This window comes from Mytilus galloprovincialis, chromosome 5, assembly GCF_965363235.1.
Source record: "Mytilus galloprovincialis chromosome 5, xbMytGall1.hap1.1, whole genome shotgun sequence".
Taxonomy (NCBI): domain Eukaryota; kingdom Metazoa; phylum Mollusca; class Bivalvia; order Mytilida; family Mytilidae; genus Mytilus; species Mytilus galloprovincialis.
Window position 1 is genome coordinate 83,816,952 of NC_134842.1, and position 17,274 is coordinate 83,834,225.

The 17,274-nt window shown below is 31.7% G+C and overlaps 2 protein-coding genes across 2 annotated transcripts in view; both read left to right on the plus strand.

The window, feature by feature from the left end:
* Positions 1-6,856, plus strand: part of LOC143074176 (lysine-specific demethylase 2A-like) — a 39,982-nt gene extending 33,126 nt beyond the window's left edge. Inside the window, exons 10-13 of the mRNA XM_076249724.1 lie at positions 1,147-1,812; positions 4,337-4,420; positions 5,623-5,890; positions 6,819-6,856. Coding sequence (XP_076105839.1) covers positions 1,147-1,812; positions 4,337-4,420; positions 5,623-5,890; positions 6,819-6,856 — 1,056 coding nt within the window. The remainder of the gene's footprint in view (positions 1-1,146; positions 1,813-4,336; positions 4,421-5,622; positions 5,891-6,818) is intronic.
* Positions 6,857-6,872: 16 nt separating this feature from the next.
* Positions 6,873-16,573, plus strand: LOC143074177 (lysine-specific demethylase 2B-like). Its single transcript, XM_076249725.1, has 5 exons — positions 6,873-7,103; positions 9,807-9,929; positions 10,644-10,877; positions 11,798-12,058; positions 15,319-16,573. The coding sequence occupies exons 1-5, from the start codon at positions 6,873-6,875 to the stop codon at positions 16,528-16,530; spliced, it is 2,061 nt and encodes a 686-aa protein (XP_076105840.1). The 3' UTR covers positions 16,531-16,573.
* Positions 16,574-17,274: the final 701 nt, after the last annotated feature.

Here is a 17,274-nt window from a genome sequence, read left to right on the forward strand (position 1 = left end):
AAAATGCCCATGGGGGTTTTGCGTGCAAGATGGCTCTCATAGTCATACTTTTTGAAGTCTATAGCAATTGTAAAATTAATTGTTTTGTTTAAATTGTGGACACAATTGCTCTTTTAAAATTTCCATTTTGGAGCCTCCATGGGGGGAAATCCTCCCACCAATAGTGACAGTTGGCAGGTATGCACCATCTGAGGTCACATTTGACATTTAAACTCTCTAGGAAATGGCAGGTTTTTTTTCAATAGTAGATAAAGTAAATTGAAAACAAATCGTTTCCTCGAAGGTACTTACCAAATGTTGTTACTTTGACTTTAGCTGGCAAAAAAAATAGAGGCCAATTAGTTTGATTTTCCAAGATCATTTCTAGAATCACTAAACAAAGTGAAAGCAAACTTATTTTCAAAGATCTTTTCTAGAATCACTAAACAAAGTGAAACCAAACTTATTTTCAAAGATCTTTTCTAGAATCACTAAACAAAGTGAAACCAAACTTATTTTCAAAAATCTTTTCTAGAATCACTAAACAAAGTGAAACCAAACTTGCTATATATGTTTTATGTTTTGATTTATGTACTGATAAAAAGCTTATTTTAAGGCTATTTTGGCAAAATAAACAAAAGTGATCAATTCAGGCACCTTACATCCTCTGATTATGTCATGTTCAGGTCAGGATGATAGATGAAAACAATTATTGTGAATAATGGTTACATACTAAATGGGGGTCTCATTGGGGAGTTCTTATCCCGGATCCCGCTCACTGTTTTGTCAGATTCCCGTATCCCGCTTACACTATGTACGTAAGCAATTCTCATATTTTTGTCATTTCCGGGGTCCCACTAGACCTCATTTCCCGTTTTCACTACACAATAATTTGACTTTCACGAGTCACGCTTACAAAAAATCAGCAATCCCGCGACCCACCTAAATGTGTGGATTGATTTCTTATTATTTAAATATAAGGAAAATAATACCTCCATCATTTTAAATCGCAGTCATTTGTATATCCTGACATGATTCAAATGCCAAAAATAAGAACACCTGAATTTGTTGTGACAAATTAAATTGATACTTTTATACCATGTACTTAAACAAGTTTGGCAACCATACCTGTGATTCTGATTATGACAAATTTATTTCTATTTACAGGTGCCTCATAAATTTCGATATCCATTTTATGCGGAAATAGCATGGTATGTGTTGGCTCAATACTTATGCTGTCTGACAGGGAAGCAGTGCATTGAACTTCCATCTGAGAATCAGGAGGACGAGAAACCAGATTGTCAAGATGATTCTAGACCCTCGTCAAGATGTTCACAAGAAAATGGACAAATGGAATCAAAAAATTCACCTGAAATTGGAACTTCAAATATTTCAAAAAGTATCAAAATAGAACTCACTAGAATAGACCACCAAAGTGTGAAAAAATCTCCTTCCGCTGATGATGAAAAATCGGCAATAAAGTTGAAACAATCACCTCGGAAATCTACATCTGATAGTTGTAGTTCTGCAGACACTGAAATATACGAGAGACCAGATGATATTGCTGGTCACCATGGTGATATTGATTTTTCAAATGTATCAAAAGAAATAACTTCCAAAGCAAGCAAATTGAAAATGAACGAGGATTCAAATAGTTCGGCAGGATCAATCGAAATCAGACGAACGAAAAGAGAACGTAAGAATGTTCATTTAACGAAGTGGGAGATAAAAGGATTGAAAAAAATGATTGAATGGTTGGAAGACTTGCCTCTATCTAAGAAAGGTATCCCTAAAGATCTAATTGATCCTGAGGGTGTACTCAGAGAGGCAAAGGTAAGTTACTAAGAAAACAGAATATCAAGATACAGTGAAACCTACTATAAAGGGGGTCTCATATTGTGGGGTGTTGTGAAAGTACAATTTACACGACGTTACGTTATATTTATTCCCGTACTTTCACTTTCCCATTGTTGACGTCAACTTCCGCCGAGCAATTGTTTATATGGTTTTGAATAGTGAAGTTGATATTTACCACGAAGAATAAGAAGATTGATATTTGACTTGATATATATTTTATAAAAGGTAAACAGCATACATTTACACACTGTAGTATTTTACTGATCTCCGCATCAGGTTCTAAATATATACTTTGCCCTATTTATAGATCGTAGTTTCCCCTTTTTAATATAGCGCGATCGGCAATTCAAACACATTAACGTTGGTTGTTCATTTGTTATTATTTATTCGCGTATTCCTGTGTGAATAAACTGTGTTGTATATTTATTGTGTATTATAATAAAGTATTGTATTTCTACATGTTGTTTGCATAAAAACGTAACTGCCGTATAAAGTTGTGGTAATTGTTTAATGAGACAAATACTTGTTGTGAAGCCCATGTATGATTTTACCCGCTCGGACGTTTATTCTATAAATAAGTAAGTTCACAACATGGGGTTTTGATCCAGGATTCCGCTTACTGTTTTGTCAGATTACCGTATCCCGCTAACACTATGTACATTTGTACGTAAGCAATTCTCAATTTTTTGTTATTTCCTGTGTCCCTATAGACTTCATTTCCTGTTTTCATGGCACAATAATTTGACTTTCACATGTCAGGCTTACAAAAAATCAGCAATTCTGCGTCACACTTAGGCCACGTTTTTTTAATTTGTTGGTTTACGGATTTTCTCCATGAAAAAGTCGGGTCGGTCGGTCGGGAAAAAAATAAAAAAAATACCTTTCAAGACAGAAAACTGATATGCAAAATAAATATATATTTCACCTTTCTAATAATATGTTTGTTATCCTATTTTGTCATCATTTCTTAAATTTTAGTTTAATGAAATATTATTGCTCAGTTGTAATAAAAATTGCATGACATTGCCTAATAATTTCCCGTAAAAAAGGGGGTGCACGGACAAAGACGTAATTAAATTTCATAAAGGAAGACAAATTCACATAGCTCTTAATCAATTCCAGAAAACTTGGTGAATAATGATCTTCAAGAACGAAAACTGATAAAGAAATAAATGTAAAAGCGTGGTAAGAAAATAATTTTCAACACACGCGTCAAAAACGTAATAGACTCGTCCACTGGAAAAAACGAAAATATCGGGTTAATCTGTTGTCACGCATTCCCGTTTTTATCCAAATGGACGAATTTTTTTTATTATCTATGAAACAAGAAAATTTTAAATGATCTGTTAATATTCAGTACTTTAACTTGATGTCCTGAACTTCCACCTGTCCACATTTGGACAAGTCTATTTCTATGAGAAGATGCATCTTACGGACTGTTGACAAATAAGAGAAACGAAATAATTGTGTAATTGGTTTTAAACAAGGGTTTTGTTCCACAAAAATATTTGTCCAAACGACATGACAAGGTCATTAATAATCGATTTATCTATTTTTAGAAACGTAAACTGGAAGTTTCATTTTTTCACAACAGAAAGTGTTATCAATTCTGTTAGTGATTAAAGCATTTCATTTTATAAAAAAAGGATAATTTATTTATTTTTCAGGGATAATGCATTTGTTAGGGTCGGCGGGAATGAAAAAGCATGAAAAGTCAATTTTATTTTTATTCTGGAAATAGGCAAAATCAGGTCGGCGGATCCGTAAACCAACAAATTAAAAAATCCTGGCCTTACATTTGTAGACTTCAATGAGACCCACTATAAAAGTCACTTCTTTTGCATACAGTCTGCAATAAAGGTATTTTCTATAACATGTAGCCCTATTGTGCCATGTCAATTTCTTTTCCCACTGTAGAAAAATGTTTGAATTACAAACCTCAATTCAAAGTTTACATTTGATAATGTCAGTTTTCTCTGTGTCTGAAGACGATCTTTTTATGCAGGTTTACTGAAGTAACATCAATTCCAGAAAATCCATTACCTTGATATTGTCATGGCTAGTTAAAAACTTGACCAAAAGACGACTGATTTGTTTTGTGTTTTTTTTCAATACGAACAATATATGATTTAAACAATATTGAACTAAATATAAATAAAATAAAATAAAGTATAACACATAAATTTTCTTTACAAGTGACTTTTTAAGTTATCAGGTTGCTGTTTCATTAATAATTGTTATACCTTCATTATAGAATTTTAATGCATTAAATTAACTGTTGTTCTTTTGATAAAGATTATATTTTCAAAACAAAGGGAGATAATTTTGCAGGTTTTTCGGAAAAGAAATAGTATTTTTTCAAATAAAGGTAGTTAATGAAAGTTTGTCATCTTGATTATTTTTGACAAAGAGAACAAATTTTGAACATTTTCTTGTTAAACTTAAAAGTTTTTGAAGCTTTTAAACTATCCAAGTTAATTAGTAATGTGTGTTGTTGCAGCAATTGGTAATAGACCATCTTCAGGACAATGCACAGCTTGCAATCACAGGAGAGGCAATTACTTATTGGCCACCATCAAAAAAGGTGAGAGTATATATGATGGAAATTACATAAGATCTTAAGTGGTTAATTAAAAATTCTACTTGAACATTTTTATGCCCCCGCCGTAGCCCTTGTCCGTCTGTATGTCCGTCCATACTTGCGTCCCAAAATTGGTTTCTGTTCTCTAACTTGAGTTTGCCTCAACCAAATGTTTTGAAACTTATACACAATGCTTATTACCACAATATACAGATAAATTTTGATTTTTTGTGGTGTCACTTTTAATGTTCTTGAGTTGTGCCCCTTTACACATGTTACAAATGAAAAATTGCTTGATTTTTCATTAAGGTTCTCTTACTAAAGTTTACCTCAACTAAATGTTTTGAAACGTATACACAATGCTCATTTCAACAAAACTCAGATCAAGAACAAATTTGAATAGCGTCACTTTTACAGTTCTTGAGTTATATTCCTTTAACATTATATGCCAAAAAAGGGGGGGGATCATCTGTCCCATGTATATTCCTCATTTATTTGGCATCAGACAATCATATAGGAATATGGATTTTAAATAAATGTGAAATTTTATAAAATCTTACTTAAATTATTTATATAAAACCCCTAAAAATTTCATGAAAGTTTTACTTCTGATGTTTTTATTAAACATGTTGGTAGATAAATTTGCACTGCAATATTGTATAAGTGATCATTTTGACTATATGAAATATTTGCCACTGGACTTTAAGCTAACAACAAGAAATCAGTTATCTGAGTGATTCTAGTCCTTGGTGGTCCTGACTATAACATTTATAATAACAAAATCACATTTTAGTCAAAAATGACAAAATCTCGAACAGTAAATGCATGCAATAATTTCTGAATTTACTGTAGTTAGTTATTTCATAAGGAAATATCATTACATTTCTTATCAATTTTCCAGAATTCAAAACTATGCCCATGTGACTATTCCAGGTTCAAAATATTCCTTACTTTATTTGAAAATAGAGATCAGATGACAGTTCACCAATGAAATCAATCAAAAGCACCCCTGAAAGAAAAGAAAAATGATTTTATGTGAACAACACTCAAAACTATATTTATTTTACAATACCAAACCGTAAGAAAAAGGGGGTCCTTAGAAGGGTTTCTAACTTTATATGCAACAATTAATATTGTTATAATGATGTTTAATTAAAATAAAATACAAGATTACAGTATTAATTTATCTGTATTGTCTGCTACAGGTTATCAAACCAAAAAAGCAGTATACTTCTACTGGACAGAAAGCACCCAAGGCTACAAAGGGAAAATTACAAAAGTCAGAGGTTGTGCGTCGTCGTAGAACAAGATGTAAAAAATGTGAACCATGTACACGATCAGATTGTGGGGAATGTAATTTCTGTAAAGATATGAAGAAGTTTGGTGGATCAGGCAGAATGAAGCAATGTTGTAAAAGCAAGCAGTGTCTTTCTGTAAGTATTTATGGGGAACTAGTTAAAGGGGAGGGGTGTTGTAATAGCAAGCAGTGTCTTTCTGTAAGTATAGCGAAAGCTGATCAAATGTTTTTAAGTTTAGTGGAAACAGTTTAAACGAAACTATAAAGATTTTTACATTTTCTTTAGATAGACAGCAAATGCTTTTTAAAGTGCTATAACACTTTGATTAAATTGTAAACTGGAAACAATAAATGGCAGCATTAATTCATCCAATCAAGTTAAAATGGCCTAAATTTTATGTAGTTCAAATTTTATGATTTCAAGGACCAAATCTGACTGATATTTCATTTTTTAGCATTCTTATTTCGTGATTCCTTTCATTCACAAAATTAGCAAAAAGTAAAGTCATTACCCAAATTTCCGGCTATATATTAATTTCTCTATTTGCTTTGGTCCTGCTAAAAAAAGGCCTTGTCAGCTATTATTTTTACATGTTACAGCCTGTATTACCACACAATGCCACCTGTCTGATTTGTAATAGCTGTTATCTTTTCATGTTACAGCCTGTACTACCACACAATGCCACCTGTTTGATTTGTAATAGCTATTATTTTTACATGCTACAGCCTGTATTACCACACAATGCCACCTGTCTGATTTGTAATAGCTGTTATCTTTACATGTTACAGCCTGTACTACCACACAATGCCACCTGTTTGATTTGTAATAGCTATTATTTTTACATGCTACAGCCTGTATTACCACACAATGCCACCTGTCTGATTTGTAATAGCTGTTATCTTTACATGTTACAGCCTGTACTACCACACAATGCCACCTGTTTGATTTGTAATAGCTATTATTTTTACATGCTACAGCCTGTATTACCACACAATGCCACCTGTCTGATTTGTAATAGCTATTATTTTTACATGTTACAGCCTGTACTACCACACAATGCCACCTGTTTGATTTGTAATAGCTATTATCTTTTCATGTTACAGCCTGTACTACCACACAATGCCACCTGTTTGATTTGTAATAGCTATTATTTTTACATGTTACAGCCTGTATTACCACACAATGCCACCTGTTTGATTTGTAATAAAGCGGACCAACCAGAACCAAACCAGTTAATGGAGTGCAGTTTGTGTTGGGAGATTATCCACGTTCCTTGTTTACATCAGAAGTACGAAAACTTAAACAGTGAGGGTGTTATCAACGAAGATATCCGACAACAATGGGAATGTCCCAAGTGTTTACATGATACGACAAAGGGACCACTACAGGTAGAGATTTGTGTACTTTTAATGTGTAACCACACACATATGTACTTGCACACATACATTCTACCACAATAGAATTGTTTGAATATATTTACAGGATTCTTAAAGGGATCATTAAATAAAATTACGTACAGAAAAATTAGTGTTAGATTCTAAGGGAAATGTGTACAACAATATCAATTGTAATGTCATAAATAGTTGTCGCAGTTAGAAATGGTCACTCTTGTATATGAAATGGCTTTAAAACTTCTATAATACTAATGATAAGTGAACAGAATTTTATTACTGAAAATATAACAACAATTGTTTTAAACTAACACCTTGTACAGCGACTAATGAACCGAGAGTGGTAGTGGTTAGTACCCTTAAAATAACAACTTTCCGCGGGTGAAAGCATGCATTTTACTCATGAATGTAAATATTAGTAAGGGACGACATCAAAAGATCGATGTAGGATAAAAAAAAACTTAAATCAAATAGTTTGGGGGTGGAGAGGGGTTAAAATTCTGCAAGTTTTGTATATCTAAAATCTATTTTTACATATATCCCTATTGGTAAATCAATTTTTCCCAAATTAAGTTAAGAGAGGGGGTGTGGGGGTCAGTGAAAAAACTATGTGAATTAAGTTTTTTATCCTACATTGAACTTTTGATGTCGTTCCTAACATGTATAGAAATTCATGACATTGCAGGTCACATCAGGTCAGCTCCCATATGAACTTGTGTATATGAATGTATATGAAATAATAGCAGTAACATGACGGTACCCAAATTGCACCTATTTTAACAGTTTTTTAACTACGTTTTTTAATGATCAAGACAAAAATTCCCATTTTGTATTTATTTTGTAGCCGTATCCTTCTTTATTATATAGGTACACCAATTTGATTTTCAATTCATATGGAATCATAGAAAAATTGGTCTGAACTAACCTCCAAACCATCAACAATTCTGTAATGAGGAGTACACAGATTGCATCCATGCTTAAATTCGCATCGTCGAATAACAGAGCTTTTGTTAAATTTTTTAAGGAATGGATACTTGAAACATATTGTGTTTGCTAATTTTAAAAAGATGACGTTTTGATGACGTCGCACGACGACGTTTCGGTACATTTTGCTTTTTCAGTAAACACTTTTAACTGTTGATAAATACTGTGAACGTTTTGTGTATATCTCAATATGTTTACCTATGTTGAAAGAAGTGTATAGTATCAAATCATAAAGATACAAATCATTTAGTCTCTAGGAAATCTTGTAAGATTTTTGCTGCTATTTTTGCTAAATAGGATCAATTTGGGTACCGTTACGTTACATGTATATGAAACCAAAGTGATTATGATTGAGAAAAAGATTAATACGAAAAAAATATAAAATTATCTGTGACATATATGATGATCGTTTACTAATGTTAAGCAAATGAGTAAGTTTGAATGAAAATTTGCATGGTTCCAAAGTTGTTCCAAAGGCTCTGTCTGAGAAATCAACTAGACATTTAGTCCGGTATACCATTCTTGTTAATTGTACCAGACTCTTTTTTACAGGAAATTTTTCAAAAACATATGATTTGGATAAAGTGAAAAAAATTACTTGTCATTTGGTCCAGTAACGCATATCACTTAACTGGACCAAACCAATTTTTACTAGACTTTGCCCAATGTCTGGCGACCTTCAGAATGACTGGTTTCACATTATCTTTATATACACTTGTCTATCATGGATATTTAAAAATAAGCAGATGGGATATAATTTCCAATGAGAAAACTCTTCACCAAAGACCAAAAAAGTAGAAGTTAACAACAATAGGTCATCGTAGGGCTTTCAACAATGAGCAAACTCTTCACCAAAGACCAAAAAAGTAGAAGTTAACAACAATAGGTCATCGTAGGGCTTTCAACAATGAGCAAACCCAATATTGTATAGTAAGCTAAAATGACATTTTTTACACAGTCCAAACAAGAAAATTTACAGTCTTATTTACTTGGTATGTAGAAAACAAGAAACAAAAAACAAATATGATATACAGCAACAAATGACAACCACTGAATTAGAGGCTCCTGACTTGGGACAGGCACATACAGAATGTTGTGAGGTTAAACATGTTTGCTGGAACAAAACCCTCTCGCTAACCTGGGACAGTTGTGTAACAGTACAATATCAGAACAAACATAAAAATCACTTGAAAAGGGCCAAACTCATCAGATCAATACAAAGCACACAAAAAACCAACACCTCAGTAAAACAAAAAAGGACATTAAGGACAGATCTGAGAGTATTTGCATTTGTTGTAGAAATTTGTTAACTTGAGTAATATAAGTGGAAAATACTCTTGTTGCCTTTCTACAAAATAAAACACAATGTAATTATTTAAAGATGTAATGAAATAAAACTGTACTATGAAAGTACTTTACAGAATCACTGAAAAGATACTTTGAAGTTTACAACCTCAACCCTGATGGATCAACTGAAACTTTTTCATCACACTTTTCTCAGAAAGATGTCATATTTGGTCATCAGCTCAAAAGTCATGTGTGTGAACTTTTGGGATATGTCCGACATCTATTTGTCTGACACTTTGAATTACAAGTAGGAATATGCTTAGCACAACAACACATGCAATCTTGTTCAAATTACCGGTAAATTTTTATCAACCAATTTTTAAAATTTCAATAGAATACCTAATTTAAATTATGTAATGTCTGTTGCAGCTTAGGGTTAAAACTGAAGTAAAAAATGAGGATCCAATAGCAGTACCAGCAGTTTTGATACCTGATGTCAAAAATATACCAAAGGAAACTGAAGGAAAACGGGTTACAGTCAAAGAACAGATGGTAAAATAGGACTTAAAATCATATTGATTATTCTGGTTCAATTATTTTGAATCAATGGTGCTGATAGAATGACGATCAGTGTACAATTCTTCTTCTAACTGTCTTGGGTGTATCAAAGGGAATTGTCATTTTAAATTCCTAAATTTTGACATGTAATTTCTCCAAGATAAGCAAAAATTACATTTTGCAGCTAGAAATCAACTTGCTTGTAAATTTTATTACATTTTGAGGTGTGCGTGAAGCTAGGAAATGTCCAGTGTTTACCTATCATACCCCAACATACTTATTACATCAACTAGCTGTGCTGTCAAAGAAAACATTTCTCTGAATTTTCATTTACGGTAATAAAAATAATATGCCAAAATAATGGGTAGAATTGTAGATTTGTTTATTTTATATTAGAAAATAGATGACTGTATGGTATTTGAAGCTATAGAGACATCCATTAGTAGTTTTACTGTCACAAATATCCATTTACCTGTTACCCCTACAGGTCACCAGGTAAACTTAATTTTTGACAGTAAAACTACTGATGGAGTCTGCAATTCTTCAGGGCTCTCCTTTTCTGGGGAAAATTTGGTTGATTATAAATGGAATCACTGAAGCATGACCAGAGCTGGTCCCTTCTTTGGCAGTCAGTAGGTCCCCCACTCATAAAAATTTCTGGATCTGCCACTGGAATGTATTTTTAATTGATTTTAAATTTGTTTCCAGCACTCTCCAATATCGTATGCCAGTGAAACAGATTTAGACGAAGTGGCTTTAGAAATGGAATGTTACGATGATGCAGCTGTATCACCGCAAAAAGTAACAACAGACAACCAGGAACCAATCAAAGGGAAGAAAGATGGTCTGAAAAAGAAGTTGACTGCAAAAAGGAAAATAACTGATGGAATCAAAGAGAAAAAGTCATCACCGGCAATGTCCAAACAGAGATCTCTTAAAATGGTAAACAAATGTTGATAATTATTTAATTTGTTTTAACAATGGATTAAAATGAAGCAAAATAATTGAAAAATTTAAGTAAAAGTACTGTGGATTTATTTATTTTCATGGGTTTAATTTTCATGGATATAGGAAAACTTTTACAGTGACTTGACTGTTAGTGTTGCTCTCCACCAATTACAACTCATTCAAAATTTTGACCAAATTGCAATTTGTTTTATTAAATCAAATCAACTGGTCAGAATATTGAACAAAATTGTTCTGACAGACAAATGTGAAAGTGCAAAGTGATAAAATAAAACATACTTACAATCCTATAAGACTTCAACTCCACTTTAATGATGTTGTGACAAAATAAGCCTATCAGTTTGTATAAGTATATTATAGTCATTTCCATGCTGAAGGAACTGTTATTATTTTGAATTGCTATAAAAATGTCAATACTAAGCTTTCATATAGTTTTTCTTTCTAAAAGTATTCTATATTCATAAGAATTTGCTCTTTATAGTCAATTTTTGACAATTTTCACCATAAAGTTTTGTAAATTTTTTACAAAATATTTTCCACTGTAATTACTGGGCCAAGTTCATTATAGATAAAGATAAAGTTCAGTAAAGTAAGATCTACAAACAAATCACCATCAACAAAGCACAATTTTGTCATGAATTTATCTGTGTCCATTGTTTAAAATGCACATAGACCAAGGTGAGCGACACAGGCTCTTGAGAGCCTCTAGTTACAACTTTCTCCAATATAAATCATCGTGAAAATTTAAAGCTACATCAAGTAAATATGAAAATAGCAAAATTAAGTCGCCACGTATTGGGGAAACAAAAGGCTAAATGCAAAATGAAGCAAAATAAGTTGGTTTACAGAAGCTGGAATTGAGCCTGCATTCTAACTGTATATTTAATCTATTGTAGAAGAAGTCTATAACAAATGTCAAAGCTTCTCCATTAAAGAAAACCATCAAACCTGACGATCATGGTGATGTTATTAATGACCCTCTACCAACATCAGAGGAGGTACAAGGGACACCCAAGGGAGATAACCCAAAAACAAATGGAGTTGCAAAAACACCAGAGTCTGTCAAAACAAGATCTGGACGAACCATAAAAAGGTCCCCAACTCTGAGCGATGAAAACATGACGTCAGATCACATGGCTAAGCGACCGAGACGTGAGGTAGTTACACCTCGTAGATTTTTGGACTACTGTTGATATTCGTTATTCATGTTCATAGTTTTTTTCAGGGGATATTCAAAACTTGCCGTGTATCATTGCTCAAATCTGTTGTACTTTTCTCTTTTTTTCTCGGTGTATATAATTTTATTAAGGCCAGTATGGGTAAAAGAAAATGACAGTTTATTTAATCTTTGGTACATCTAGCATGTTGAAAAATAAAAGTTGGGAACCAAAAAGTATATTTAACTTCCTTTATTTTATATTTTAAACAAGATAAAAAGGAGCCATGGATTTTTAATTTTTTTCTAAATTGTTAATGTTTGTATTAGATATAGGGCAATATACTAAAAAGATTTATGGCGGTTGAAATAATTTCTGTTCATGTCATCATCATTACTTTTGTGAAGTCAGCTGATTTTTATCTTATTTTTTTTTTATTTGGATACTGATTTAGATTATTAATTGTTTTTTTTAAAAGTATAATGAATTAATCCAATGATCTCAATTCCCAATATGTTTAATTTATTTTCTATGTTTTGTTTTGTTCCTGGATTTCATTTCAATGGGGGGTATTTTTCATAGGAAAGAAGGAAAGGTTTTGCAGTGACAAGTTTTATTGAATAAATAAATGACAAAATAAAAAGACAAAATTCATGAAATTTATAAAATGATCAGATAACTAATTATACCTGTTCAGTAAAGTAAGCTTTTTTTAATTTTTACTCGAAAAAAGTGGATATTGGACAAATTATGAGCATAATATACATAACATAAAATTATATGACCATTCATACATTCTATAATATCATGATACTGTAATATAGATATCAAAATTTCTTTAACTTAAAAATGCACCTACTGAGACGAGAGTAAATAATTATAATTAAAAAAAAGGATAATAAATTGTACTAAAACTAAAAGAATAATAAAGTTTGAGTTCTGAGGTTTTATAAAAGTAGATTAGTATGAAAATTATCCCAATTTATGCTCTTGCGATCCAATATTTCAAATTGACATTACTAGGGTTGTATACAAATCCTTATGTATATATATATATATATATATATATATTGAAGAGCATTTTGTTAATGAATATCTGAATGTGCCAATTTTGTTAATACATATCGAAAAAAAGAAAGAGAAATTGTGATTATTATTAATATAATGTAATTAGATAATTTTTAAAGGTAAGTTTATTTTTAATTTCATCATTTTGAAAGGAAGTATGAATGTTTGATCAAACATAACATTTTTCATTAGTTGCATAATTGAATATTGTAAAAGTTCGCAAATTGTTATAAATTGACTGATTTTGTTGTCCAGTAAAATTTTCATGTTTTTTTTTTTTCAATAACTAATTTAAGAACAATAAGTCTTATCCCCAATAATGAATACTATCAATACTCAACTAATTAATATTTAAATCTAAAAAGTTTTTTTTATTTTAACACCTAGTGATACTTATTTTTGCCAAAAAACTAATTTTTAAATTTCTTGAAAAAAATCCTCATATTTTCAACAAACAAACTATTCTGTCAGATCCTTCATATATTTCTGTATGTTGAATATTTTATGACTGAATTAGATAGCAGACCAGGAGTATTCTGTTCTTTACCATTGCATTATCTAGAGAAGGTGTTTCATTCCTTTTTTAATGGGCTTTTGGGGCAATGAAAGGTATTAGAAAATGGCTATTTTTTTGTTTATATAAATAAATAATATGTTTGTTTTAATGGACTGTAGATTCATTATTGTTCGTGGGATACCAACTTTTGTGAATAAGCGTAAAGCAGGAATTCAGATATTGGACAAAGAACAAATTTCTATAGGCCTCATAACAGACTTTGGAAAAGCCTTGAAATTAAATATCCACTAAATACTCTGTTTCTCAAACCACGACTATTGGTACCCACAAAAATAAATGAATCAACAGTAATCGTCTTAAATTGACACAACGCTACCTCTTCATTTAGTATGATTGTTTATGTAATATTATTGAGGGAAATATATGAGGGACAGTTTACATAAATCACATAGAATATTACTTCATTGGTAATTTTGTAGTATAATGCCATACTATCAGGTTTAAGTTATGTATATAAGTTATTAAAATTTTATTCATTTTTTTGTATATTAAATAATATTGGAAGTAAATCAACTCATTTTAAAATACTGTAAATTCAGAAATTGCTATGTACATTTTTTATTGAGATTGTTTAAGAATTGATAAAAATCAGAGATTATATGTAACTATTTCAGGAATGGCTCGCTACAAATAATGCAGTCAGAATTTTAAAATGCAAGTTTTTTAATTTTTATGATATATCTTTAACTTCCTATCCTTAGTTTCAGGATAATAGAAACATCACAAAATTTCTGAATTTACAGTATTCAATTATTAAATTAAGGTGGTACCTAACACTACAGGGAGATAGCTCTTTATAATCAACAGAACGTTTTAATGACGTTGTGTTCATAAGGGAATATTAAGCTTCTCAATGATCAAAAAAGGTGTTTGTCAAACTGCTATATAACCAGTGTAATTTTTCTGATTATACGGTTGGTTCAAATATTTTGAAATTTTTATATTTTTGTCAAAGGGTCAAAGTTAATACTTTGTCAAAATTTTAAGAAAATTAAACGGGCCAAATTAATTTTAGGTAAAGTGTTAGGTACCACCTTAATTTGATTTCTTTGAATCGCCAAAAAAAGAAGAAACAAACAAATTTGTTTTTAAATTGTTACATCATCAAAATGAAAAAGTTCTCTGAAATTTGTTTTTTTATAATGTATAGGAAGTACTGGATAAAAAAGACAAAGCTATTCTTTTGTACCTTTTTGGTATTCAATCACAGCAAAATTTATGGAACAATCACAAATTTCATTTTTGTGAGTCAAAAAATCGAAATTTAATAGAATTTTCCATTGCACTATACTTTTAAAATCATTAATCAGAAGATCAAGATTTCATTTTGATGTTTCTTTTAATTGATTGTTTGATATGTTTTTGAATGAAATAAATTTTATATAGTTCAAACTGAATTTGTGTTGTTCTTCCTCCCAACCTTTGACCTTGAGAACTGAAAATGGTGTAAAAAAAGCCAAAAAAAAGTTGATAAAAAAAAAATCTTGAATTAACATTTTCCTTCTAGCTGTTTCTTGAACAGAGAAGATCCAACACAAATTCAGACCAGGAACTAGTTTGTGAACTTTGAACTTGGAACATCAGTGTCCTTAACTCCACATCTTTGTACTTATAGGCACTTACATCACCAAGGGGAAGACGTCTTTATGGATTCAAAAAGTTCAGGAGGTCTGCTGGGTCAAAGGTCAGAAAGAAATTGTCAACAGAGGCATTAGATTTAGTTGAAAATGTTATGGACATTGATGTCCCGTCTACTTCATACGTCGAACATGGAGCCAATCACACACCTTCAAAGTCAGGTTTCAGAGGTCAAGGTCAAGGCAAGAAGAGAAAAAAACTGATTGAGAGTGCACCAAATAATACTAATGATTTGCAGAAACCAAATAAACTGTTTGCACCTGGAAGAGGGGACATAACTCCAGAAATAATTGCACCACTAAAAATAGAACCTCTGAAAGATATAAAGCGATATGTGATACGTCCCCCACCCCCACCTCCACCAGCAGACTATTTTGTAATGAACAATGGTAAAAATCATCCACTCTGTAGAGAAATATGGATGAAAATATTTGCTCATCTAAATCCAACATCCTTGGTTAAAAGTTTGGGATGCTGTAAGACTTGGAATCGATGGTGCATGCATCATACATTATGGAAAACTATAAATCTCAGTGGAAAATACATTTATCAAGTTCATTTGATTGGTATTGTGAAACGACAGCCGTCGACATTAATTCTTAAATCATCAAAACTTACACACAAACAATTAGCTTGGTTGTTAGCTAGAATTCCTCAGCTGAAAACTCTTTCTTTGTCGTCATGTTCATGGGCCGTTGTAAGTGCATTAGGATTTGCTGTTTGTCCTCTTTTGTATTCTCTTGACATCAGCTGGATTACAATGTCCGACGAACAGTTTCGGGACATAATTCGTCCCCCAGCAGATAGACACCCAGGGATGGTAGATATAAGTCGTCTGCATAAATTAAAACATCTTTCGGTAGCAGGGACAGAAATTTCTAATACATCACTATCAGAAATTCCCAACCATTTAATATCACTAGAAAAATTAGACATCAGCTACTGCCCAAGGATGACTGACGATGGTATCCGACAGTTACTGTTGCCAGGCAACTCTGTGACTCAGTCTTTGATTACTTTGGATATAAGTGGATGCACAAAGATCACGGATCGTGCAGGAGATTCATTCCAACATTGTACACAATTACAAACAGTTAAGATGGCTTCCTCTCCGCATATCTCTGCTAAGATACGGAAGAAATGTCCTGTAGTCTCGTTTATCACACAATCCTCATTCCAGATCACATGACTTGTCACATGATATGAGTTGCCTCAGGTAGAAATTTACCTTATGCAAGTCGTCCTGTACGTGTACATGTATAAAAAATGTTGAGTGAGTTTCGGACGTAAAAATTTAACTTTGGTCTGTGTTGTAGGGTTTTTATGTCACTAAATTTGTAAACAGTTACAAAATTGGAATACTAGTAAGAATTTTTTTCAACCTGAAAAAATGTTAAAAAAATATGTATTGATATTCAATTGATAATCATTTGCATACATTTGATTGCTATGCGACACAGGTCATATTTTGATTTTGATAGTGCTTAGCAAAATAGGATAGATTAGTACTTAGGTATTGTTGTTTTCCAAATTACTTTCAGAAGTAATTGGAGTCATTAAAGCATTTACAGGCATACTACTTACTATACATACACGCATATATATACAAGAATATCAGCAGAATGTTATCATTTTATTTTAATTGACCACAACTGCTAAGCAAAGAGAGTTGAAGTTTATCAAACAAAGTTTAGAGGATGTGATCTTATGAAATAGAAGGTTAAGTTAATTATATCAGTTAGCCATTACCGGTACCCATATTGGCATTGCCATGAATAATAAGTACAAAGGTTAAAATTAAAGTGGCATCAGAAAAATGAGTAAAGCTAAACTAAATGTTATCACCTTAAACAAAGTGTTTAATGCCTATTAGAAGTGTCGCTTTTTTCTGACCATATTGCCTGTTTTCTTTGACTTGACAGCATAATTTACC

Coding starts and splice junctions, on each gene's coding strand:
- LOC143074177 (XM_076249725.1), top strand. CDS start 6,873: ATGTTACAGCCTGTATTACCACACAATGCCACCTGTTTGATTTGTAAT. Junction 7,104..9,806: donor CGACAAAGGGACCACTACAG/GTAGAGATTTGT, acceptor TGTCTGTTGCAG/CTTAGGGTTAAAACTGAAGT. Junction 12,059..15,318: donor CTAAGCGACCGAGACGTGAG/GTAGTTACACCT, acceptor TTGTACTTATAG/GCACTTACATCACCAAGGGG.